Below are 27,842 nucleotides of genomic sequence, written 5' to 3' on the forward strand. Positions count from 1 at the left end.
AAGATAAAACAAACCACATCAAAAATAAGATGTAATCCTGCCAAGACATGTGATCTTCTAACAATGTGCCCACAAATATTAAGCTGCTCTACTACATCTTGTTCAAAAAACCCCAAACCAACAAAAACTTTGTTCCATAATAAAAAAGAAAAAAATACCTGATCAAACAAATAGACTGTCACATCATCAAAGAACGTTACAGCCTTTTTCTCATTTTTCCAGTTTTGATGTTGACTTTCATCAAAAGGTTTTGGAAGTTTCAGCAAGCTTCTCAGATGTTTCCCATCATCTTTGTCAGTAATTATCTCAGGTACTTGATGAACAGTTTCATCTTCACTGTCAGAACTCAGACTATGCATATGAAAAGTCCTCATGTCATCCTCAGAATCACTGTTTTCATCTTCCTCATCTGCATCATCACCATCTTCTAAATCAAGCATTCCAGAAACATCAAGTTTACCGAGGTATTTTCCTTCAATATCTGGCTCTTTCAGTTTTTGTCCCTCTAGATGATAGAAGGATTTCTCACTGTTATTCAAATCTAAAGGACTGTGTATATTATATACAGACTTCAAGTCTCTGTGTGAAAGCAGTTCTGAAGTGTTAGTGCCAACACAAGACACAGTTTTATGGGAAGTCTCACAGAGTTTTATTTCATCCCTTTGGCTACTTCCTACTGACATATCCAGGGAATTCAGAGTTGCCTCAGCCCACTCATCAGGACACCCTTGCATCCTTACATCCATCTCTTGCACCTCTAAGTTGTGATTTAGTTCTAATTTTGCATTTTGATTGTTGGTATCCTGATAATTCCTTACATCACATTGTTGCTGTCTCTCTCCAAAATCCTCTTCAGTATTAGTATCTCCTTTATTTGAAGAAACAACACATGCAGTCTCTCTTGATAGATTTACAGCCTCTTCTGTTTTTTTATCTGGCTCAGAATCATTATCAGAGAAATAGGCAGAGTCTCTATATGAATTTTGACTCCCACCCAGAAAAACCTTTGGGGTTGTTTCAGAATTGCTGTTCACTGCATCTAAACAAGCTGCTGCTTCTGAAACAATTATGACAGGATTAGAAGGTAAAGCACTGACGTTGCTCTCATTGGCAAGATGGACAGCAGTATCTACACCAGCAGCATCCTCAACAGTGATATGGGAAGTCCATTCTGGAGATTCCAGGTTTTCTGTTTCATAGCCACTGTCAGCAGGTTTATCAGGTGGCAAAAGTTTCTGGGGACTTTGAGCCTGTAAAGACTCTAAAACATCATTTACATCTAGAGAATCCAAAGAATCAGGTGTGTCTAAAGGTTTTTCTACAGTTTGTATAGGGGATGGGCTGTCTTCCAAAAGACTATCATGATTTGTACAATCTGAAGTAGCAACAGAAATTAAGGTCACCTGTTCTGGAACATCCGTACAGTGTTCAAAATTATTTGATGTTTCTTGTTCTTCCTCCAGGAAACATTCATCTTCTTTTAATGCAGGAGATGTATCTTCTAAGTTCATTTTTGTATCTTCCTGATCAGTACATTTTTCTCTACTAAAAGCTACTTCATCGGATTTGAAAAGCACTCCTTGTTTTATTTCTGCATCACATCTGTCTATTTCAACACCAACACTGCAACATGGGTTGTTCCCAACATTATTATTTTTGGCATTATTGGATAGCTCTTCTTGAGAGAGAGTTTCAGTGTTACAGGACACAACTTCACGGATTTGCACATTTAAAAGTTTTCCTTCATCCTTCGAATAAGGATGATTTATACCTTTATCACATGATTTCTGTACTGCAGATGGACTAAAAGATGCCTGTGTCTCTACAGCAGTCTCAGATGGAGAATTTGGATCTTTATTCGAATCTGGAGTCACTGGATTAAAATTTTCATCTTTCACTGTTCTAAGAATTTCTTGGGTTAAAGAAAAGACCTGTGCATTTTCAGCCAACACAGGCTCAAGCTCCACAGAGTTTCTGTTTGAGGTTTCTAATATGCTTTTTAGAACATCTTCTGGGTTTTGTTCAAAACCACCACTGGCTTTGTTAGAAAATAACCCTGACAACAAGTTTTTCTCTTGAAGAAACAAGAAGTTATCAGAAAGTTCTTCCAAAGTTACCACGTCAGACTGGTTAGAGATATTTTCACATAAGGAAACTCTTTTATTTTCAGAAGCATGACTAAAATGCTCCTTCTCACAAAGACCTACTGCCTTTCTAGCATCTGTGTTTGAGTTTAAAACTGTTAGTTTAAAGTCTTTAGGAATATCGTTTGTTTCAGTAAAACCAAGTATTTTTCTGTTTGTCAATTCTTCTGACCCATCCATGTCATTAAAGATATTCTGGGAAGGACTTTCTGGACTACTACTGGCAGGCAAAAATTCCTCTTTAGGATCTGCGTTGTAGTGGAAGAAGTCCCCGTCAGTGCTAGATTCTTCAACATCAAGATCCCTGAGAACCATGAAATGAGAACTTTTATCTTGTACAGCTTCTTGATGATCAACTTCTGTAGTTAGTACAACTGATTGGTTATCAAAATTCATGCTGCATCCACTTCCTTTTTCCTCTAACTGGATATAGTAGTCATTTCCAACAGAAAGCTTGTGTGCATCAAACACAGGTAACACCCCAGGGACAGCAAGTGATGCTTCTTGACCACTTCCATCCTGTGCTCCCAACCCTTGCTCTGAAAGTGACCTCTCAAAAACCTCCACTGGAAAGAAAACATTTGCATATGTCATAGCTTCATCAGGATTCACATGACCACATTCATCAAAATGATCATGTTTAGCTGCCTCCCAGATATATTCAAAGCTGAGACCCTGGCTTGTTTCAGTTACAGTAAGAACTTCCTCCATCTCATGACCAAGTCTATCTCCTGTAAAGTGATCTAAGATTGGAAATGCTGAATTGTTTGTTTCTCTATTTGAGGTGTTTGGTTTAAGAGCATTCCACTGCTGTTCAAAATCAATTTCCGAGTCCCTTTGGCTTTGCATGCGAAGGTAAGTTAAAAGTTTATGCACTTCTTCTGCTGTTGGTCTCTTTTCTGGAGGTAGCCAACAGAACTGCAAAACTTCATACCTGTGCAAATAAGAAACACACTTCAATAAGTTTCACATATGAAATTGAGTTTATAATATACATAATTAGCAAGCTAAGGAGTAACAGTATCACTGGCAGGACAATCCTTCTATAGCAACTCCTTTTATCTAACATTTCTTTGCCAATAGAATGCTTCCATGTAGCAATTCCAGTATATTTTAAGAGAAATCAGTAAAATCCAAAAATCTTCTTCAGCAGCTTAAGAATAAATAAAGTAGTTTACCATCTATCAGAGTATGGCTGCTCCAGACGTGGCTTGAAGAGTTTAACCTGCTTCTCCTTTATGACATGAGTTAGGACTTCCCGGTCAGAGAAGTCTGAATAAGGCCAAGCAGCATTCTCAAACAGCTCCCACAATGTGACACCAAGGGACCTGGAAAAGAGCAACAAATGACAACACATCCTAAGAACTAAGGTGCTTTTCTAAGCAAGGTTTATCCAAAGCATAACTGTCATGAAGATTTAAGTACCTCTCTCTCATTGGCTCTATAATAACTTCAAAACCTGTCAATTCACTTTATTTGACCGAATGCTCAAAGTCTCAAGAATAAAGTTGCTTGAAAGCAATGACAATGAAGGCAACAAAACAAGAGGAGCTTTGTGAAACATTTGAAACTATGTTCACATGTATCAGTAATATTGTTTTAAAAACTACTACATACCATATGTTACTGTATTTGTTTTGCTCTGCTGACAGCAGCCTGTCTTGAAAACTTGTTACTAACTCAGGTGCAGTCCATCGGAGAGGAATAAGTTTCTTCTCCTCTGTCTCAACATAGTCTTCCTAAGTGATTGACAGAAAAACAGAAAGACACTGAACAAACATTGGATCAACCCCCAGAACTTGATTTGTTCTTTCCTTAATACAGTTTTAGGTGATCCCTATGCAAAAAAATGAGAATTAAACGAATACAACTTCTTCTCAGGTAGCAGAGAATAATGCTATATAGGAAAGGCATTCCCTGCTTACTGCCTAGTAGGAAAATTGAATGCTGACTTCTTAGGTAAGGCTTGGTAGTCAGAAAACATTTTTAATTAATGCCCTGAATTTTTCATGTTTTTTATCTATTTGAATTTGAAATTTTATTTAAGTTTTCCTTTCTTAGAACTTTAAAGTTATTTTGTGCATATTTTAGGACAACTATAAATAGGAACTAAAATATTTAAACAGAATCTCCCTTTTACAAGCTTAAACTCTGTCTTTTTATAAAGATCATCTCCTCTGTTACATGAGCTTGCTACAGTTATTTGCCAATGATATTATTCAAATAAAAGAGAATTTAGTATCGGTTTCTAACTTAAAAGTATGCTTAGGCCTCAAATCCTTTAAAATAAATGGCAAATGACTAGATTAACTTACCTTGTATCTACTGAATCCTATACCATAATCTCCTACTTTGACATTTAAATCAGATGTAAGATAGCAATTCCGTAAAGCCAAGTCCCTGAAAAAGCAAACAAATGAGTAATGAGACCAAACTAAGAAGTCTCCAATGCAAATGAACGCAAGGGCTGTAACATAAGTAACACTTTTTAGTACAGTCAAGCCACTGAGTAAAGTATTAAATGAAAAGCCAACAAAACAAACAAAAGCAAACCAAAAAACCACACAAAAAAACCCCAAACCCCACAATTTTAGGTTACAGTAGCAAGTAGCAGCTCTTAACAGGAGTAGATCAGTCATACAAAACAGCTAGATCTAAGGATTCAACTTCCACACTACATGCATGTCAACAATTTTATTCACACACCTACAGTCCAACCCCACAGCCACAAATCCCACCGAAAGGCAAGCCATGTGCAAGAAAGGTGTGCTCCTGGAGCTACCTTTCCAATTCTCTTTGGAGGAAATTTAACCAGTCTACACCCACCAAAAAACAACGAAAAAAGAAAACCAAAAACAAACAAACAAAAAACCCCCCAATTGATAATGCAAACTCCTAATGCACAATAAATGGGGAGATTCCAAAAGAAAAATTTCACCCAAACTAAATGTAAAGGTATTTCTCTTGTTGCTCACAGTTGCATACTAAAAACGTGTAAAATCCAACAAGTGATGCCATATCTCACAGTGGGAACACCAGATGTCTATATATACATTCATCACTCAGAAAAAACCCAAATGCTGACAGTGTCTCCTTACAGAAAACTTAGTGGATGAGATTTGTCTCATGGCCACCAGGACAGGATTGCTCTTAGGCCTCCCACATTCTCAAAAGAGAATCAATTTAGAGCCACATAATCAAGCACAATCTGTGTTCTGGAATCAAAAAAAACCTAAACACAGTGACAAGGCAATTGCACTTACAGATTTTATACGAAAACTCCAAGGCTACTATGCTGTTCTTTATTTAAAAAAATAAATCAAAATATGCATTCAATCTACAAAAGAATTTATATGCAGTTACTTCACTCAGCTGATGCAATTACTTAGGGTGTTCATATGCTGGAGGGATGTGGGTCCCTCTTTACCTAACACCTGTCATCACAGCTCATGCAGTATAATTGTTATAAAGAAAATCTTTCCAGAATCTGTATCAGGTTTAAATACTTAAAAATTCACAATATAATAAACAACTAGTAGCATCTTACACCTACACTTAAGTTCCTCTACAAAACAGAGGATCATACATTACACATTTCTTAGAACTACAGATGGTATTTTTCAAAGGCTATCAGAGCAATGTATTTCACAAAAATCCTTTAATAAACAAATCAAAAAGCTCTTGAATATACATAAAAGTTGTTTCCAGTTTCCACCATAAACCAGACCACAAGTACTTGTAGCCAGCAGTGCTGCTGTAATAACACCAGGAAGTTGTTTAGAAAACCCTTCAAACACAGAAATTTATGCAAGTTTAATGAAGCTGCATGCTTGCTGCAGAACTGTAGCTGTGACAGCAATGAGCTCCACAGACTAATTGCTCAAATATTTAGCTTCTCAGTTTTACAGAAGGGTACCAGGCAATTAAGTACATTGGAAGAACTTTACAATTGCTTCTCTGTGGCAAAAAAAAGTCTGAAGTACAAACAGTCTGAAAGTCACACAAACATATCTGTAACCACTAAGTATGCCCCAAAGCTTCCCAACTTGTTTTATACTATTTAAATAAATATCCCAGAAAATAAAATTTTAGCTGCTTGAATTTACCACTAACAACAAAATCACTGATGCTGGAGCTTTACCACTTACTCTGACAGCATCAGGATAGTGTTGCTAGAAGTAAACATTTACAATGAGAATCTTGCAGATCTTGCAGAATAATTATTTATCAAATTTAAGTGTATTTCACTGAAAACATACTGTTTAATTTAGCACAAACAGAGCCATGATGCTGCAATACAAGAAAAAGTGATCACTTGGTCTGACAGGTACAACTGGTACCACCTTCAAGTCATCTGAAATTGTGAGAGATGTTAAAAGGACAGCTCTGCCCATCAGCCACCAGCAGAGCCCAGGGTTTGGAGTCCTCAGGGTTCTGCTGTTGTTTTACACTTGCACCTTTTAAAACTTCAGTTTAATAGTTCAGCTTTTCCCTGAACACAAGGTCTCTGTACTTCCTCTAAGTACCAAGATGAGTGTGACAAGCTCCAGCTCAAGTTCCTAACCTGCTCCTACAGCACGGAACAGACTGACACAACACAAAACCAAAATAAACTACCTTGTGATACTCAAGGTTTCATCAAATAAAACATGCTCAGGAAGTGAGTGCTCTCTAATATTTCAGTCATTACAAATCTAGGGCTGAGGTCTTCTATTTCCTTAAGTCCTTTTCATTTAAAGCAAAAAAACATTAATTTTCGAATATTTGAGTAATTCATTTATATATTTTTGAGTAATTTCTGAGTAATATTTCTGAGTAATTAATATATTTTTCACAGCATTTTGCTATTGCTGCTCTTTCAGTATTGACTTCAATCACTTTAATTATAAGTCAGTCTAACATTTTACCCAATTGAAATGAAATTGTTTTCCCATTATGGTTTGTTCTAAATCTGTCTAACTCCATTAACTGAAGATTGAAAGGTTACATGAACATTACATTCAGTGACAGAAACCTTCAGTTAGTTTTATCTGTAGTCGGGTTCCTTCTTACTGCATTAGAAGGGCAGCATTCTCAGGTGGTTTCCATTTTTAGTAACAAAGGTACCAGATTACCAAACGAATTCTGAATTGCTACAGCCTTCTAAAGACACACAGCAGCTAAGAGTCATTGTAACACATTCTAACATCCCTTCCCCCCACAATAAATAAAACAAGTTTAGCTTGGCCCAGAATTAATCAAACAGCTACATCTTCTAGATTGGCTTAGCAGTAGGTTCTGTTCTATGAGCTGCAAACCTAAAAAGAAGGTGATCAGCTTCCAGCCAGGTGGAAAGTGTAACACCACACCAGCTGCAGTTAAATTTGCATCTTCATAAGCATCACACCTTGGTGACTTGAGATATGCAAGTTAGATGGAAGTTTGTTAGAACACAACCTTCACTACACACAGATTTTAATGAAAATACCTACAGAAGTTTAAGAGTGCATCATAACCAAAAGCAATTTATCTGGAAAGCATACCTATGCACAAAATTATGTTTATGCATTACAGCAAGTCCAGCAGCAATCTCACATGCCATTCTCTGCAGCAGCATTATTTGTGAATCCCCTTTAATGTGATCCTGCTCATTGCAGATATAAGTTTTTAGGTCACCCTGTAAAAGAAGTTGAAAATACTTATCAGCCTTGTATGTTGGTTGAATTTGAAAAAATATTTAATGAAGAAGCAACTAACCATTTGCACTTAAAAAAACCCCTCAAAGCTTCCAGTGTCCGTAAGGATTCTTTTATTATTCATCCAAGGCATGTGGTACTGTCCTTTTAAGGGCTTTTAATAAATTAGTAATTAACATTATACATCAGACTGCTACATAAAAACTGTCATACAGTAATACGTTCCACTAAAAAGAGTTTAATGAGCTTCTGTTTTAAAATGACATGAATTTCCAGGTGTTCCATAACAGCAAAGCTGACAGTCTAGAATTTGCAAGGGGATGGAAGGGAGAGACCAGAGAAAAGGGTTTCAGACATTACCAGCTCAGAGCTTTATATATAAAAAGCTTTAAAACATACTCACTCCAGCCAAAGAATTGAGAGCATGGCAACAGTTTAACTGAAGCTAGGCAAAGCTGAGCAGACATATAATTAATGAGCCCATAGAAGCACTACATAAAAAAAAACAAACCAACAAAAAAAACCAACCCAAAAAAAAACGAACCAACACCACAAAACAAACCACAGCACAAACCCACAACAAATAAACAAACAAAAACACCCAGCTTTGAAATGGAGGAAAATAACTGAAAGTTGTCATGGAAAAACATTATGGAAAAACAAGACTGTGGTAGATGAATTCAAGAAAGGGAAGAAAAGTTTCTCATGCCATTATTGTTCCTACTTTTCCAGCTGGACTTCTAAGCTGCCACTCTTATATAAACACAGACTACCTGTGAGTTTAACAAATTATTCCAGAGGGTACTTACATATTGAGACTACACAACATAATGGTCCACAACTTGTTTCACCAGCATAATATTCTGGGTTTTAACTGTCCATGTCCATTGCCTGCCTAAATCTTGGGCCTGAAAGGAGACTAAAGGGAAGTCTTGAAATTGAAGAGGGACTTTTTACAAGGGCATGGAGTGGCAGGATGAGGGGTAGTGGTTTGAAGCTGAAAAAGGGTTGATTTAGATCAGATATTAGGAAGAAATTCTTTTTGGTGAGGGTGGAGAGACACTGGCAAAGGCAGCTTGCCAAGAGAAGTTGTGGAAGTGTTGAAGGCCAGGATGTATGGGGCTTGGAGCAACATGGTCCAGTGGGAGGTGTCAGTGCTCACAACAGGGTGGTTGGAACCAGATGAGCTCTGTAGGTCCCTTCCAACCCAAACCATTGTAGGATTTGTTTGACAAGAAAGCAGTCTTTGCACAGTCTAAAAAGCACTCTGATGTTCAGGAAAGACTGAAGATAACCAAACTTCCTATTTCTCTGGTGCTCATGTGCATTATGGAGACAATACCAAAGCTTTTAATTCCTCCTTACAATGGTTAATAGAGGATGGCATTTTGCAGCTCTTAGTTCAAGCAGTAGACACCTGTGCTGCATTAAAATATATAAAACCTGGGTTATAGTAAATAAAATAAGCAGTGGAGCAGACAGTGTACTGAAAAGCAGATACTAATCCTATGTAAACTAACTTTATTTTTATTTTTTAAAAAGATGAATAGATTTTTCATTAGATACAAGCAGCTTTTCTATCTTCATCTGCTTTATACACACTACTTATGCTGCAAGTTGCTATACTACCCTTATGAGAAAGCATGCATAACTCCTAACACTGCTTAACATTATAGAAGCCTTCACTATATTACCTTTATCCTGTCTGTAACTACTAACTAGGTAACACTTGTGTATTTGCATCCTACAGAATTACATTTTTGTAAATGTTTGAGTCTTCTTAAAGTGACAGCTTTAATATCATACTAGCTCACATATGTAGTGTTAATACATACATACATACAGCATGGACCCCTTTAGACCTTGCCAGAGCAGATTTATTGGAGTTCCACACAACTACAAAACGAGCTGTGTCCCTCACATGCTCAGGTCCCAGTTCTCAGCCCATTTACAAGGCACCGATCTGAACAGACTCTAGGTGGCAGCAAGAGCCTGAAAAAAGTCACTCTCCAACACCTGACATCCAGTGACACAGTAACTGCTTACTTAAGGTTTCTCCCAGGCGGATTAAGGTCCTCGGTGGGTTACAGGCACCCAAGAAGTTAAGAAGTAACTTTTAAATGCATTAGTAACAGCAGTGCTGTGCGGCATCCCGTATTTACTGAGTAATTCAACTAGGCACACGTTTTAGTAGAAAATAAAAATCGTTTAAATCCAGCACCTTGAAACAGACTGGTCCTGTTTTCCCATTCTATTCAAATAAAAGCTACAATCAAGGTTAAAAATAAATAAATAAATAATACAAAGAGGTTTATTTATTGCTTTAAAAGGACGTTGCTTTTATCAGACTGGGGAAAACCAATTAACACATTTAAGTACTGGATTGCTGCCCTCCTGCCTCCCTCCCCAACACCCAAATCATTGTGAGCACCTGCAGTCACAACCACTAAAATGCCTGAAAGAGGTGCACAGGGCATCTATGCCATCAGAAATTTGTTTAACATATGTAAGTTTAAGAAATATTAAATAGTTCTGTGAGCACAAAGTCTTTGAAGCCAACAGACAAGATCTTTCTGAACTTCTCAAACCCCTTTTCTAAACCACATACCACTGAATATCTACTGTTTGCCTTGTACTGACATTGACCGTGACTGTTCAATGAATTTAACTCTTGGATTAAGAAGTTTTAATTGCAAAGATTTTTGTTTTGTTTTGTTTTTAAGTGGAGGTATTTTTCAAGTGCTAGTAAGTAGAAAAAGACAAAAAAAAAAAAAAAAAATTAACAAATCACTGCAAACAGGCACCTTCCTGCACTAACAGCAACATCCCCAGTGGAAGCCCCAGGGCATTCTAGGCAAATACTGCATCCTGCTGAGCTCATCTGTCCAGGGAACTGCCAAGACTTGAAGAATTTCTGTAAAACCTTGGTAAGCAAATCTGCCTCACCATATACATCAATATACATGCTATTCCACATCTTAACAACTTCACTTTACCCATAAATTATATCAATTAGAGGATATGCTATGCTGACAAAAGGCTGGCTACACTTGGCTGTGCAAATATAAAAATTAACAACTACCACTAAAAATTAACAGCTACCACTATTTTTAACCTGGCATCATTCTACACTGTTTAACAGTGAACAGTCAACTATTCACAGAAAACTGCACCACCATACTAAGCAAACACGGGGGGGGGGGGGGGGACGGGAGGTGGTAAAGAACTTACTAAGCCTTTCTTTTTATCTTTATAATTTTTAAAAGAATTTAACACAGGCAAAGGAAAATTAGGATTTTAAAGTTTAAATTTAGTTTCTGGGCAACTGAGCACTGCCACTTTTTTGCTCTGCAAAGGAAGGGTCCTGGGGCATCTTGGATTACAGTTTAAGATAGGCTAAATGTTTGAGAATACAGCTACTGCACATACAAATAAGCAATCTTGAGTGAAAAAAAAAGAAAGTGTAAGTAGTCTATATAGCCAAAAAATAAGTAAACCAGCTTGCATGACATTCCTACTGTGATAGTTAGCTCAGCTATCTCTCCACTATAGTTACCAGCACCTCTGATCAAGGCCTGTCAGTGCCAAGGAGCCTGGGAACTGATAATCCAACAGGGCTGCCTGAGCAGCCAAGACAAGGTCAAGTGTCCCTAAAAAAGACTAAAAATGCCAGTAAGAGAAGTTGCAAAAAGGGGACACATGCTGTGATAAACTATGAAGGAGTGCACAGAAAGCCACCACCATACCCTCTAGCCTGTGCTGGTCAGTAGAACAGCCACATTTTTTTGCTACTTAATATGCCAGACTGGCAAAATGAGGTCTACATAGCTGAGAGAGCCTCAAAAGAACTCATCATAAAGACATTTAAACTTCTTACCCACAGTTGACATATTTGTCATCTCCTGTTTTAACCATCAAATTATTCATCATGTAAGTGCAAGGGGTTAAAACAAGTTTATTCTTTGTTAAGAGTGTATGTATATACACACACACACACATACACACAACACCAGCAACACGAGGTAAAGACCTTTAGCATTGCATTATCCTACTGCCTTCCCATTTGAACAAAAGACAGTTCACCACAGACACCAGAACCTTAAGTCAGTCACTTCAGTGTCTGCTTTCTGTCATCTTCCTGCTGAAAAATCACTCTTGCATTTTGGAAGCAGTTCCATAACCCCCCAACTCCCTGATTTACCCAATTGCAGCAAACACAGTACAAAAGAAGCTACCAGCTTTCAAGATCTCTTAGTAAAAGCCTGAAAAATCCAAGTAACTGACATCACACACAGTGATAAAAAGCAGCTTCCAGAATACCAGCCTACTGACACTCCACAAAAAACCTTTTTTACTAAAAAAAAAGCTATCTAGCCAGACCTTCTATTCCAAATGGTGCCATCTGGCTTCCTCCACATTTTTCCCTTCTTCAGGTCTTTCCCCTCACTACAATATTGCTATTTCCCACACTAAGCCCTGGGACTACATCAAGAATTGGTGACATACAGTGATACTCTGATAAGTTACTGCACTTGTCTCAACCTCAGAGTAAAACTATTCAAGTGAACACTGCTTTGTCTGCCTAGCACCATGAAGTCCATCCAGGAGACACTCAGCTCTACCAAGTAAGAACTCTTCAAGTAAGCCAGACCTTCCATATGGAAGTAATGTTTAACTCACTATAGAATTGTCTAAAAATGAGTCTTAGTTCACACAGAATAGGAACCAGAAGAAACATTTTCAATTCCAATGAAATTACCTAAACACATATAAATTTATAAAACTATCACTTTTGGCTGTCAAGCTTACTGTACCCAGAGCTAAAGGGAAAATCTATTTTATCCCCTTTAAGTAAAATCCAGATTACTGTGCAGGATCATGACAATTTCTGGCATTAAACATTAGGATATAATTTCTTTCCCATACAGTTAAAAGTAGGACAACCTTTAAAAGTTACTCCCTCTTGAAATTCAAATTTGGATTAAATAGAATAACTATTTAAAAACATGGCAGCAAATAAATCTGATTTGGATGTCTATCTGTTAGACTCCATAAAATGAAATTTTCTTTCAGGGGTCTTGCTTAAAGAATCTCCAATTTGAGTAGCAGGTTTAAAAATTGTTAAGAAGTCTTTTTTTTCTATATTGAAAAATTATGAAAAAACACCATCTTGTTAACCTTAGGCAACTACTTTTTAATTCTTAGCAGAAGCAGATGCTCTTCTCAGTCACTCAAAATTTAGGCACTTCTTCCATTTAGAAAGAACTATTTTATCAGCACTTATGCTTCATTAATTTACCACAGGTAATAAATTTGAGCAAAAGAACAGTAATGAGTAATAAGGTTATTTCAGGTCACAGATTATCTGGTATTTCTGTACCTGATGTAACTGTGTTTCAAGGAAAATTCTGTAGTAGTGAAGCTGGCAAAAAAGGATCTTGCAAAAAGTTATAAATGCAAACTATCTTACTTCTGAGAGACTTTTTTCTTCATAATATCTGTGTACTTCTGAGTTCACTTCTCTAGCCATTTTTCCAGATATTCCATTTTAAATGGTATCTTCAAACTTCAAAAGCAGCTACTGAGCCAACGTTCAGACAGACACCTGGAGTTCCACATGTGTTTGTTTTTAATACTGTGTTATGCTACAATAAAGCAATTCACCTCTTTCTAGACTACGGATCCATAGCCATACCCAAATTTTAGTCTCTGAAGACTCTGTGTATACTGGGTACAGTTCAAAAGTTTCTATAAATTCATAGAGCTCCTTTCTCACAACATTCACGTAAATTCTAATGCATGCCCAGGAATGCAGTGGCTGAGCAATGGTTTTGTGCAACTCTCCTTTCCATTTCCAGTGGCCTTTGCAACACTAACAGTAGAGCAGAAATCAGTGAAAACACCCTTCACAGTACTCTTAGCATTTCTTATGTTGTTCAGGAAGCATAAAAAGGTAGTTGCTTGGGGCAGGGAAAGAAAGAAGGATAAGGAAGGAGTGAGAAGAAGAAAACAGGAAGAGAATAGGATGATAAGATGCTACTGAAAATTCCAGCTATTAGAAGATACATCACAGATTCTGCAAGTGAGTCCACCATTGCATTTTAGCCCAAAGATGCACAGCATGGATAAAACTTGGGCATTCTGAAGGTGGGGAGGCAAAAGGGAGGAAATTCTTCTCATGATTAATATTATCCTAGAAGTGGTAATAAAAGCACATTAAGGTTGCACAGGCAGCACATAGAATTTAGGATGTGATGTGAGCATGTGGCATGTGATACTGGACTGCAATAAAAAGATTCTATGATCTCTTTTCCCCTCCATGCTCCTTGTTCCAGACTGAAAGAGACCAGTAATTCTCTTATCAAAGAAAGAACAGCTATTTCCCTCTTCAGAACACTTCACAAGCAGCTAGAATTTCCATGATTAACTGAAAAGAATATAAACACAAATTTACACTTGTAGTCTGTCTATAAGCAAACAAAAAACCAGCCTGTCTTCTGAAATTCCAGTTATTCAAAAAAACTCATAGAAAGAAAGAGTAATTTCATGGGTGAAGGGCAGTAAATGAAGTACACACCATCTACAGAAGTGGAAAAACAACTACAGACTTTTGTATAAGTGTACTTACCAAGTCACAGAACTCAAAAACCAGGAGATAAGGAATGGCTTCCACACATTGCCCAATACACTGGAGAACATTTGGATGTTGAAGAATGCTGGAGTGAAAAATACAGTTAAAGCCAGAAAGATCACAGCATATATTATTTACAGTATAATTCAGTACACTGAAATCCCTACCAAAAGTTTCAACACATAACATGGGGGGATGGTATGAACAGGAAGTGACAAGCATTAAAAGACAGAGATACAAGAGAGATATAAAGGTGCAAATGGTATTTCTGCAGCATAGCACTGATAGCAGCTGAAACTCAGAGGATCTTAAAACCACAAAAGCCAACAGTGCCTCAAGTAAGTTACACCCATCCTTCCACCACCCCTTATACCAAAAATAAGTGCATGCAACTGGTTTGTGAACTACATCAAGGAAATGATCTAGCTAAAAGACAGATCTTTTCTCCAGGTTAGTACCCAGCCAGACCAGTTACTTTTTCTAAACTGCTTCAAAGTTCAACTTGTGCGAATGCAGCAGAAGGCATAAGATTTCTTTTTATTATAAATAAATGCCAATGATTTAAGCCTAAATGCAAAAGGTACTAGGATTTTAGACAGCAATAAGACTAGAAGGCTTTCTATGACCACTCAGAACATATTCAGGAAAGATGAGGTATGTCTAGCAGACTACAATAAGGTTTTTCAGCCACCTATGTAAGCCATCAACATTTGTGGCAGCTAGGTCAGAGAACTCTCAAAATTACACTCCCTTTAATATACCAAATACCTTTCAAATATACAAAGCTCCTAGATGAGAGTATCCTCCAAGCATAACACAGAGGAAGAGACTCCATATAATCTTGTTTTATTGACATTTCCAGTTAGATCAATAAGTTCTCAGAAGTACAGTACTAGAGGACTGAAGTTAGTGTAATTCTGGGGTAGCTTGTGAGCTACCCAAACAAAGTTTTTATCACTATGTTGCATATAATTTTTTGAAAAAGATAACTTGAATTAAATTAATTATGTATCTGAGAGCAGGCAAAATGTTGCCAGTTCCCTTGCTTCTAACAGGAAAGCCAAGTTATAACTCAATTCTCAGAGGCAAGTAATTAAGTATCAGGTCAGTTGGCCCCTTCAGCTAACAGCTTGTTCCAAAAGCTGCAGAAGAGATTCTGATAAACCAAATCAAGTGTGTTTTCCAGTCATAAAGAGTAACTACCAAAACACATTTAAGAAGCAATTTCAACTTTAGCTCCCTTTGTATTGTCTGTATTTCACTTTTTAAAGACATGCATTTCAGCTATAAGGGAAAGCAATTAAAGACATTAACACTGAACAAAAGAATGCAGTAGTATGAAGTGCTTAAGTTAAACAAGCTCTGAAATATTACTTACTAGTACGGTTCTCCGTTTCTTAAAAACTGTTCTTGCTCCTTAGGACCTGCACTTGCCTTCAACTCCTTCACTACTACCCTTGCAACACTGGTGCCTGTGTAGATCTCTCCAAGTAGAACCTGAAAAAAAAAGAAATGTATCTTTAATCTGGGGGGGGAGGTGGGGGTGTGGAGAAAAGGAGGGAAGCCCTTGAGTTTTCCTGAAAAAAACAACCAAGAACTAAAAATATGCTGCAAGAGTTTTTAGCTTTTTTTGCCAATGCATGCAGAACTTTGATAACTAAACACTCCTACTTAATATATAAAACATGCTTTATAGTGAAGACTTAATTTTTCCTAGAAAGAACTGGCAATGACAGGTAAGTAATTCAAATCCACATAAGTAGATCATCTACCTGGTAAGAAACTACATAAAAATTAAAAATACAGTGATTAGCGCTTTGATTATATCTAAAAAGTGCATACAAGAAAACTTCCAATTTCAACTTCAGTTTTTTATGCTATTACTATTTTTTTCCACACATCAGAAGAAATACAGTAGCCTGGTTAGCTAGCTATTGTTAGACATAAACTGCAGTACAATATTAAAAAAAAATTCTCACCTTTCCAAACCAGCCATTTCCAATTTCCTGGATGTAGTTTAGACTCTGACGTGCAACTTGAGACTTTGATCCATCTGTCATACACAAAGAAATAAATGTCACATGTACCAGACTAGTTACTCCTATACTTTCAGACTGAGCAGCAAAACCTAGTTAGGCACTCATAGAATATCAAAGTAATACTGTGACAACAGAACTTAAGAGAAATTTTTCTCAGCTCCAGCTTCTAAACATCTAGACAACATTCTAGAATATATCCCCTACAAAACCAGTGATTCTTCTTATGAAATATAAAATTTTCATTTTTTAACAGACGCAGAGTAAGAAAGCAAAAAGGCTGAATTCTAAATGAACTCCTGTAGTTGGACAAAGCAAACCACAGAATCATAGAATTGTTTAAACTGGAAAGGACCACTGAGTCTACCCATAAGCCTAACACTGCCAAGTCTACCGTTAAACCATGACCCCTACATGTCATTTAGATGTCTCCAGGTATGGTCACTCAACCACTGCCCTGAGCAGTCTGCTCCAGTGCCTGACAACTCTTTCAGTAATGAAATTTTTCCTAATATCCAACCTAAACTTCCCCTGGAACAACTTGTGACCATTTCCTCTTGTTCTATTGTCCATTACCTGGGAGAAGAGACCAACATCTACCTCACTTCAACTTCCTTTCAGATAGTTATAGAGAGCAGTAAGGTTTCCCCTCAACCTCTTCTTCTTCAGACTAAATAACCCCAGTTCAGATAATAACCTCAGATGCTTCTCAAAATGCTTGCTCTCTAGACACTTCATCAGCTTACACTTCAAATAACTTACTTACAAGAGCTTCCTATGTAAATAGGAGTAGAAAACCCAAGACAATATTCATTGCTTCTACATCTTAACATTTATAGTTAAATAGAGAGTTACTGTTTTAAGAGAGTTTGACTGCTTTACTCCTCAGCCCAACTGCCCTACTTATAGCTGCCACCTGGAAGGACATCTTCTGACTAAAAATACTTCATGTAAAGAGAGAAGGAAAGGATAGAGTACAAGACCCAGATGTTAGAAGACTCTACACCATAGAAGAGATACAGTCACGTTTATCCCTCTGATACCTAATTGGTTAGGAACACTAATAAACAGAAGTACACCAAAACTTTCCATCGTTGCCACCTGTCTGACAGAATTCCAGACCAGATTTTTATTTCCATAGACAATGTTTACACCAGTATTACTTTACTGGAAGAGCTGACTAAATTTTTTACAGATAACTCTCTCTCACTCATTAAAACACTGAGAAGTAGTATTTCTTTTCTATTAAAGGCACACTAACAGTTTCTTGAAATCTGTAGGTACAGAGATTTTAATAGAAACTTCCCTGAGCATTTAATGATAAAACACAAGGTATAACTTATATGTGAAGTATTATGAGACATCTACTTTGTGATAAACTATACTTGTAATATTTAAGTTGATTCCTTTTATAAAAATTTTAAGGAATACATTAAAAAAAAAACTTTACACAAAGAAATCCAATGCTCTGTCTTACCAGTATCACGTTTACAGCATAAGTCTACAGTGATATTAAGAAAGCAATGCAGCCAAAACAGTAGCACTGCTGTCAGGAATCTTAGGTTCACTCTTGCTTTCATTTAAGGCCAATGGCTAAAATATAATGACAGCTTAACCATGAAGAAAAACCACTAAAGAGCAGAAGTCACTAACATACTTCAAATGCTTTTATAGAACCATTATGCAGGTACCTAGAGAGGTTTTTTCAAGCTAGTTTTGTTATCTTAAGCTACCTTGTGGGGCACCCTGCCATTAGTTAACATTTTATCCTGTACCCTATGAAATAAATTTATTCTGTTTGTATAAGCTTGTAACAATTAGTTACAGTGAAGGGAAACATAAATCACCTACACTCCATTTTGACACTGAAATGGCTTAATTTTGCTTTTTCATAATGACCTGTATTTTACCTGTACGAGATGGATACTGGGAGGGAGTTGGTAAAGAAATATTTGGAACTGAAAGAGTGAACACTTCTGCTGGAGACTGAATAGATGGAGTATCTTCTGCTGGAGGTGTAAAATCTATTTCATCATCGAAGTTATCTTCAAATTCCTGGGGAAAACCAAAATAAAAGAACAAAACCTTACTAACTAAGCTGATTGTTGCCCTAAAATTAGCATAAAGATATTTCTTTTAGTTTGAATGAGCAATGTTAAGGAAGATTCACTTTTTTTTTTAACACTCACAGACTTAGCTTTCTGTTCCTTATTTCCAACTTATTATTTAAGGATACTGAAGTATCAAGTATAATGCTTTTAACAAGCATGGGGGGCTTGATTTGCTTGGGTTTTTTGTTTGATTGGAGTTTTTGGTTTTTACCTTTTAATACTATCCCTGGCTTTGAATGAATTACCATGAACTGCCAAGGCCAAACATTCTCCATTTAGAAATGAGAGCAAAACTCAGTTTTAGGAACACCAATAAATGATGTTCCAAAAGTAACTGTTCTGTGATAACTTCTCCCAAGAGTTTTGTTACAGTGGCTGTGTTATCTCAGTATTCTTAGCTGAAAGGAATGTCTTAAATCCCGTCAGCAAACTAAAAAAAGAAAATAATGAAAAGAATACAGAGAAAAACAACAAAAATATTCTTTAATTAAATTTAACAGCAAAACTGTCTCAAGGCTATACTTTTACTACTGATCCAAATACCAGAAATGATTTTGAAAAGACATTAAACATCCTTACTGAAGCACAGACCAAGTACTTAAAAAAATTGCAGTGAGATTTCAGAGCACATACAAATCCAGTTGCTGGCCAGATTTCAGAAAACAGAATGCAGTACAGTGACACTGAAGTGCTAAAAACTGCAAAGTATTACCACAATTAATGAAATAAGTCTTCTGAATATCAGAACTCATCTAAGAATACCACTTGTATGTACACTTGTAACTTCCAATGCTTACCTTGAAATCTATCTCAGGGTCTTTACAGCAGGAGACACAGTTTACCAGCAGTATTACCAGTACTAGTAGAATACATATAGACAGAATCACAAAAGATGAAGAAACTTCAGCTGTAGCTTCTTCTCCTAGAAGTAAACATACATACAGTATTAAAAAGATATATTTATGATTTTTAAAAGATCCTTCAAAACGTAATATCCAGCTGCATTTACTCTAAAAAGTAGAACTTGAACATTTAACTCTGTGCATATGGTAAAAATTAAGAGGAAACTGAACAGAAAGGACACACTGGTACATGGTACCTATGCTCTACCACCTGCCTGCATCATCTGGTCTTAGTAATCAAAGAGGCCACAGCCAGGACAATTTACTGAAGTAGGTGATGCACAGAGACAGCCCTAAGCCTCAGGTGATAGTAGAAATTTGGTCTTTGCAAACACATTTTCCACAGCTAAAGCTCTTCCTTATTTTCCACAGAACACTGTGAGAGTATTATTTTTAATTACATATAAAGAGTAAACTGATATAATCAAAATACTGCTTTAAAAAGTGTTAGCATATTGTGCAGAAAATTTGATCTCTTGAAAGTAAATTAGAAATATTAGCTACGTGACAATAAAAGTAAAAAAGGAAAGCTTTCAAACAAGCAATACTGTCCTAGTTTCCACAATAGCTCTGCCATTCTAACCTCACTAGAGAACATGAAAATTCCATCTGTAGGTACTATGTTTCAGATCAACCAGGATGCAAGGCTACTCACTACCTTCTAATCAACATTCTGAAGAAGAAAAAAAAAAATCTCTGAAAAGGGCTTTCAACAGAACAATATAAATTCATTTAAATCAAGTCTTCCACAGAACACCACCGTATTTTTTCCACTTGTAAACATCAATGAGAAAAAAGGGGAAGATAACAGCTCAATTATGTTTACTTCCTTTAGATGTTCAGTAATCTTATTAAATAGACTGAAAATTACCCAAACCACAAGTACAAGCATTTTGTAAAGTCATTAGCTAAAATACTGTAAAAACACACACAGAGGTAATATAGCTTTAGATAAGAGATTCCTTTGAACTTCTAGCTGAAACCAAATGATAAAAGGTAGTTTTACTACAAAAAAGTAAACACATTTATGTTACCAGATATTACTGATTAAAATTATTATAGACATATTTCCAAAGTCATCCCACAGAATTTCCAAACCACTTCCTTGCTTTCACCACCAACTTCCTCAAAAAAAAAAAAAAAAAAAAAGTCAATTCAATACATACCACCTATTAAACAGAAGATTGTCCCTAATAAACATCCAGGAACACGTGGCTATTACTACAATACATCTTTTCCTCTAGTAGATCTACTCCTGAGCCCCTCAGAATGTCTCATCCAGTGTCCTAGATGTCTTTGGGAAAGTTATCCAAGCAAAAGTCAATCACTACATAATGACCTCGGACACCAAGTGCGTGAGTTGTTACTCACAGAATGCATTACTAGCACATCTTAGAAGACTACTTGAAGACCAACCTCAGACCAGATCATGAAGAGGGAGGCATAAAGAACCTCAGCTGTCAATTGTATAAAACTCTAAAAAAACGATCAAACTTTTATGTTGGGTTTATGGTAGACTGTATCCTTTTTGTTCCCAAATGGCTAGCACAAGTTCTACCATCTCCCTGGTCCCCACAGGAGATAAGCACTATCACTTCTCATCAGCATCTTCCCCTGCTCAAAATTCTGCCTCATGTTCTAGATGCTCTTTCTGACCAGCCTCTACCACAAGCTGGCTTGATTCTTCAAAATTTGCTTTACTGTTTTCAATCTTCCTGCTTCTTCTTAAGACCTGACCAGAGGCCTTGCACCCAAACCTACATCTACTGTGATTCTACTGGCTGCTCTTGGACAAGGTGTTACCTCAACCTACAAACCTCTCACCTCTGCCCTTGGACTATCACAACTACAGCAGCATGACCCTGACACACAATTACACAAACATTACCATGCTCACCCCATCTTAGGATCCCACATTTGACCCCCCTTAAAGTTGCAAGTTATCACAGCAACCACAACCAACAGGATTCAAGCTCCTGGTGGTCTTGTACCAGTTTTCTGGTTTATTTAACTCAAAATGAGACCTAACGAACACTAAGGTCCATAATTTGCATTTATTGTTTATGTTGGACACACTGCACGTATATTTAGCTACATTATGTGAAGAAGACAACACATTTTAGTGGGAATTCCTCTAAAGAAAACTGCATATTCATCAAGCCTAAGATGTGTGTTTTATGCAAGTTACACTCTTTCCTATAATGTAAGCATCTCCCCTAAGTATCCTGGAATATAGAAAATAAAATTATGCTTTTCATTGCGTTACTTCCTAACCTTAAAGACCTTTTATCATTCCCTAGGAAAGTGTGTGAACAGCAAAAATTAAATGCAGAAAGTAATGAAGTTTTAAAAGGAAGGAAAGCAAAGATCACCTTTGAAAAGGCAGCTAACCATTAATAAGATGGAAGTAATTTAAACTTCCAAAAGCACAAGACAAATTTCACAGTCATAGAAAGATACTTTAATTCAAGAAAAACGCCAATTAACATGGGCAAGTTTCTGCAACACCTACAGAATAGCTTTCAGGTGACTCATAGACATAAAAGCCACTAAGATTTGCAGAATCCATTCCTGTTTGGATAAAATTTGAAATCTCTCATATACCCACCAATAAGGGGTATTGTAAGTTGCACTTTTTAAAAATAAATGTAATGTTAAGTATTAAATAATGGCAACCCATAGCTGGGCTAAAATTTATTATAAGTGAGGTTATTTTAATAAATTGCATAAATACCTACGCAGTGATGGAAGTCACTGATTAAGTATTGGAAGAAGTGACTGACAAAGTGCTGGAATCTGCTGCAGTATAACCTCCTGCATTTTTCAACAATTTCCATCCAATTATTAATTCACTGGAGCTCAGTAAAATTACTCAGAACTGAAAATGTAGATGTTTAATAACTCTTCCTGATTCTAAGTTGTGAAAACAGAAAGGAATGGTAGCAAGTTACTACAAGATCCTGACCAAAAAAACTAGAAAGAAATCATTTCATCATTTCAGAAAGAGGATCATTTCATCTAGTTGCTACTGAAAACAGTTTTCTTTAATAAAAACCCTGTTAAAATACATTGTAAAATTAATTCCTTTTCATCTAAACCTAGATAAAATGCAATAAATATAACTCTCAATTTCATAACAAATGCAAAACATAACATAAAAGATTCTAAAAGTAGAGAACTTAGTAAATTTACTCAGCACACCACCTCAGTTCAAAAGCCTACTTTATTTAACAAAACCCTACACAGTAGTGGTCTACTACATCTTTGTACCTATCCAGAGATTAGAAGCTTTTCTTTAGAAAAGAAACTGCAAAACAGATCCAAACAATACTATATAGAAAATGCCAACAATTTAACACTGCTTGTCAGTTAATACAAACAGCCTAGAGACTACCTTGGCCTGCTATACCCAGACTACTTAAGCAGGAGGAAGAGGCCTGGATTACATCACAACTATATTAAAATAAGCAGTAGATGCAGTGTCTGTGTTACTATATGTGTTACTGCATGGATAACACAACATCATGCTTTACAAAGAACTCTGTGCTACTAAATGTTCCATCTCAAAATGGCATCTAGATGATCCCAAGTTGTTAACACAGAAAATAAGGTATTTTTTCAAAGCCTCACAGTTTAAAATTCTGATTTTATTCTACTTACCAACTCCTAAAAAGTACACAATACCACAAACAATTCCAAGCCTTGGCTGAGGTAGTTACTTAATTAGCAGATATTGAAGCAGATTCTTAAGCACTTCTGAAGACTGTCATTTCACAAGCAAGTTTTGCACTAGGCTAAACTCAAGTACAGCACATTTGAAGTCAGGCCCTGTATACAGGCAGGTATATGAACATGCTCACGGGAAAAACAATCATGATAAATTATGCTGGCATTCTCAGGATAGCCATGAAAACATACACTTCAGTATGTGTAAGAAAGTTTCAAAGGGTGGGAAAATGTAATTTTCAAAGTGTATTTCAAAGTAATTTATATAGGTCAGGATTCTCTATGTTTCTTTCAAGTCTACTTTCTTCATAAGAAAGTTCAACAACTATAAATGCAAGGACAAAAGTTTCTTTTGAGAACTGGTTTCCTTTTCCATCCAGTTTTGCAGTCTGACCACAATACTTCCAAATACACACATGACTTTCTTTACTACCATTAATTAGGAACAACAGGCATGTCACCTAGCCACAGGGTCCATCCATGTTCACTTGCCAGCCACCAGAGAGGAGCAGGACAGAAGTGACTGCTGTCCCTGTGAGGGATGGCAGCTCTGCCTCTCTCATACCAATGGATTATGAAAGGCCAGGACATGCAAACTGACTCAATTTTGGCTCAATGTGACTGATCACAGCATTAGGGCATCAACTTTCAAGAAACTGGGATAAAAAACGTAGGATATCACACAGTTCTAAACTCAGGGAAAAGAAGTAAAGTAAATGTACAGACATTACTGAGTGCATTAATAAAAGACATTGACTACTGTGATAAAGGCAGTGCAAGGCCCAGATAAATTAAGCATTATTAGGGCACAGTGAACTTCAAGGGAGCATCTGATTTGAAGCTTTCAGCACAGCAGTTGCTATGCGACAAGTCCTACTGCATAAGCAAGAGCCTCTTTTCTCTCTGGAGCAGCTATATAAATGGCAGCTCTGCACTAATAGCTATAACTATTTTCAGCACAAATCTAGCATGACAGCAGCCACAGTCACTTCAACTGTCTCTTAGACACCCTCAAATTATATCATAGTGAACTGAGCCTTGAACACACTACTGAGTGACCAAATCAGACTTCACTCCCTCTCTACCTACTTCCACAGTATCTTTCATAAATTTGACCAATTTACTTACTCTGTGCTTAACAGATATGAATGCAACCAGATTAGGAAGGGTAATAACACCCTAATTTAGAGTTTTATAAATATTATTTTTAAAGCTATGCCAACTCTCCTAAGTAATGCTGTCATTCTCTTCTATGCTAGCAATTAAGCCAAAAAGCGTTCTCACCTCCTACCCAGTTCTTCACAAGTCAGATTCAGATATTTCTTCTCCTCACAAAGGGTTTATCCTGCATTTATTTCCTTTCTGAAATCTTCAGTTTTTTACCATTAAGCAGTAAAAAATTATGACGCAGTCCAACAACCCACCCTGTGTTCTGATTTAGGGACAAAAGCCAGATCCATAGTTCTGTGTGTTTTGTGGACACAAGACCCTTAAATCATTACAGTCATTACTGTCCTATGCAACAAGTTACAGTAATTTCAGGAAGAAATATTAGCTACTTCATATCACAACTGGCTATGTAACTCTATGTTCACAATTCTAGGCAAATTACCTGAGTCCTCCTGTTTGTCCTTAGAAAAAAACAACATGTCCACCCTGCAAACTAAGCCAAATCCCATTGTCCCTCTAAATACTTTTACAGTGTGCTTCACATGGTATTCTACAGCTGTTTAAGCTGTCTTTGTACCTTAGGATGGTACAGGTTACATATTCTAAGGCAGAAATATCTGGGGCAATTCTGGATTCTCACGTAGTACAGCACCCTCAGAACAACACAGCTCAGGATCCTCATTTTTTCTGCACACCTGTCCCAGCCTGAGCCTTGGCTGAACAGTTAGTAACTAGAAAAGCTGTGAGCTGGGATTAGTTTTATATTTCTGTGCTTATTCCATTACCCTAAAGCCTCCCTAGTAATGTCAAAGAATTACTCACACAACAGCATGCTGCTCAATTTTAATAAGGTCTAAATATAGGCTAGTGTTTCAAGTGTTTACAGAGCAAGATCTGTTTGAAGCTTCAGTGTTAGAATCTCAACGTTTGCAAAAAGGCATCTGAAGACAAGGTAAAAAATATACATGTTAAATAATTATGTATCCTATATCTTCATGGGAATGTTTCTGGAAAATCTGGGTAGCATTATTCTTGTGCAAAGGTACCATATAATTCTTAAGCATATCATATCTAAGTTCTGCAGAGCACACTTTATTCTATACTGCTAGATGTTGGTTTTGACAGTTAATTCATGCTCAAGCATACTATGCTTCCACCTGCTAACCATTTCTCCAGCAGTGAGGCAGAAGAGTTGTAGATTTATTTACTTATTGAACTGGGTAGACCACCATCATTTACAGATGGATGAGAAGATTACAGATTTTTCAGAAAATGCATCTCCAACTCAAATGTACAACTGGGTTAAGCAATTTGGGAAAGAAAGCAAGAAGTACCATTTTGCCAAAATAGTTTATTACGTTCTGTTTCTCATCCCTATTTATAGCTGGAAGATCCCTGGGAAGAAGAACAGGCTATAGAATGAAGTACTGATTTGGGAGAACTGGATCTGGTCTACAGGTTCAAAGCCTAAAAGCCAGCACTCAAAAGCCTGCTGACAAATTTTTTATACCTTTCATACCAAGACTCAGGGTGCAAAGGTAGCCCTAAAGAAGTCATGCCACTGTCAAGTCAGGCCAGGGATGTTTCCTTACCGCTAAGAAACCCTTCTAAGTGTAGTAGTGTTGGAAAGTGTGTTACTTTGTACCAGCATTTCCCACTGAAACTCCCTCAGCAGACACTTCACTGACAGGTTGCTTCACACCATCACCCTGCCTAAGCTCTTTGTTGGACAACACCTTGCTACAGGTTGTGTCTTAACTACACAGGTAGACTGAAACAGCTCTCCTGACACATTTTGTATGTTTCTGATTATAGAAGTGGTTCAAAATGTTTCAGTACCACTGACATTGCTCAAGGCCTTTTCTAACAGCAGTACAATGAAAACAAAGGGCTTATGCAAAATAATAGAATCATCTAAGCTATTGTAAATTGTAAGAACTATTATCAACTCCAGATGCTGGATTCACACACCAAATGGAAAGGCAGACCCAAAATAAAATCTAAGGAAGACTCCAGTACTTCATATGCTGTCCTGCTGCAGAACTGGAGCATTAAGGCTGAAACAGCTCTGTAATTTTTGCAGCCTCTGGCATTACACCAGAGGCACTTTGTCCTCTGCAGGTAAACCACAGATGTGCAAGGTGACTCGAACCAGGCTACAGCAAATGTTCAAAAAATTAATTCTCTTCAAATCTGCCTGACAGTTTTTCAGTATCCCCCCAAAATATAACCTCGCCTTCTGGGCTTTTCTAACACAAAACTAGATCTCACTATGCAACACAAACTCCTTTTTCACACAGGATCTGAGGTAAGATCAGCACTAACTGATGGGCCTTGTGCCTGATGCTATGACAACAAGCCTTTAGAATGTCTCCTATCAGTGCTATCTTAATATGCTGCAATGACACCTGAGGAACTGTGTAATACACACAAGCAATTAAGATGTGAGAAATTACCTCAAAAAATATCTCCTCCTATAAGGACTGCTCTAGTTGTAGCAAAGTCCAGACACTTTACAGCCAGAGGCAGGGAAAGCAGACCAAGCCTGTGAACACAGCCTTGTATGGAACATCCCTGCAGGTCAAGGAGTCAGGGTTGGCTTCTTACCTCAGAGTCAGAAACTCACAGATGGAAACAAAAGATAAAAGACAACTAGGAGCTCTAGCTCTACAGTTACTGGGTGTCTGGGACAGAAGCTAGTAAAAGAAATACAGGGAGAAGTGTAATACTTGAAGGGCGAGAAAGGATTTATCACTCCCAAGAAAAGTACATACCACTAATTAAAATCTCCACATTTTTAACTTCAAGCGAACTACAAATGAGTGACTTCCATATAATTAAAAAGTTGCCTTTCTTCCTACCTGCAAGTGTCACAAAGATTTTGTACTGTACCAAACCACAGGCTACAACCACAATTGGGCTCCAGTCTGACAGAACTGCAAGTGAAAAATAAAGCCAAAGCAACTGGAAAGCAACAATTTTCCAAGTGTATATACACATGGTACTAAACTTGTTTTAAGAATAAAAGAGGGACTTTATCTCAAAGTTTTAACTTGTCATCTAGGGCCAGCTGACAATACTACACATAGCTGCATGAATCTAGATACTCAAGGTGTAGATCTGTGGATACAACACACCATTTTCTAAGTGTCTTCTCCTGGACTGCACATGACCACGCTCATCAGCAAGGTCTCTCTGCCACAAAATTCAGCTGGTCCAGGAGAGAAGTCCCAAGACTGAGACACTCAGCACAAACCAAAAACGAACAAGGCGCAAGTCCAGCTGCAACAGTTCAACTGAATAGAGTACATAATTTATAACAAATGTGAAACTGAACACACCTGCTAAGAAGTCTACCACCTATTCAAGTTTTACAGGAAAAAAAGAATATTTTTTGAGTCCCTGTTACTTTGTATTTGCAAATACTTCATAGAGCACAGAGATGAC

The 27,842-nt window shown here is 37.1% G+C and overlaps 1 protein-coding gene across 1 annotated transcript in view; it reads right to left on the reverse strand.

Moving 5' to 3' along the window:
* Positions 1-27,842, reverse strand: part of LMTK2 (lemur tyrosine kinase 2) — a 38,469-nt gene that overhangs the window by 7,193 nt on the left and 3,434 nt on the right. Inside the window, exons 2-11 of the mRNA XM_030459651.1 lie at positions 19,395-19,519; positions 18,397-18,541; positions 16,430-16,503; positions 15,829-15,947; positions 14,448-14,535; positions 7,667-7,800; positions 4,460-4,544; positions 3,762-3,883; positions 3,323-3,472; positions 159-3,078 (exon numbers count right to left, since the gene is read on the reverse strand). Of these exons, the coding sequence (XP_030315511.1) occupies positions 159-3,078; positions 3,323-3,472; positions 3,762-3,883; positions 4,460-4,544; positions 7,667-7,800; positions 14,448-14,535; positions 15,829-15,947; positions 16,430-16,503; positions 18,397-18,541; positions 19,395-19,519 (3,962 nt within the window). The remainder of the gene's footprint in view (positions 1-158; positions 3,079-3,322; positions 3,473-3,761; positions 3,884-4,459; positions 4,545-7,666; positions 7,801-14,447; positions 14,536-15,828; positions 15,948-16,429; positions 16,504-18,396; positions 18,542-19,394; positions 19,520-27,842) is intronic.

The sequence above is a fragment of the Calypte anna genome, chromosome 14 (genome assembly GCF_003957555.1).
Source record: "Calypte anna isolate BGI_N300 chromosome 14, bCalAnn1_v1.p, whole genome shotgun sequence".
Lineage (NCBI taxonomy): Eukaryota > Metazoa > Chordata > Aves > Apodiformes > Trochilidae > Calypte > Calypte anna.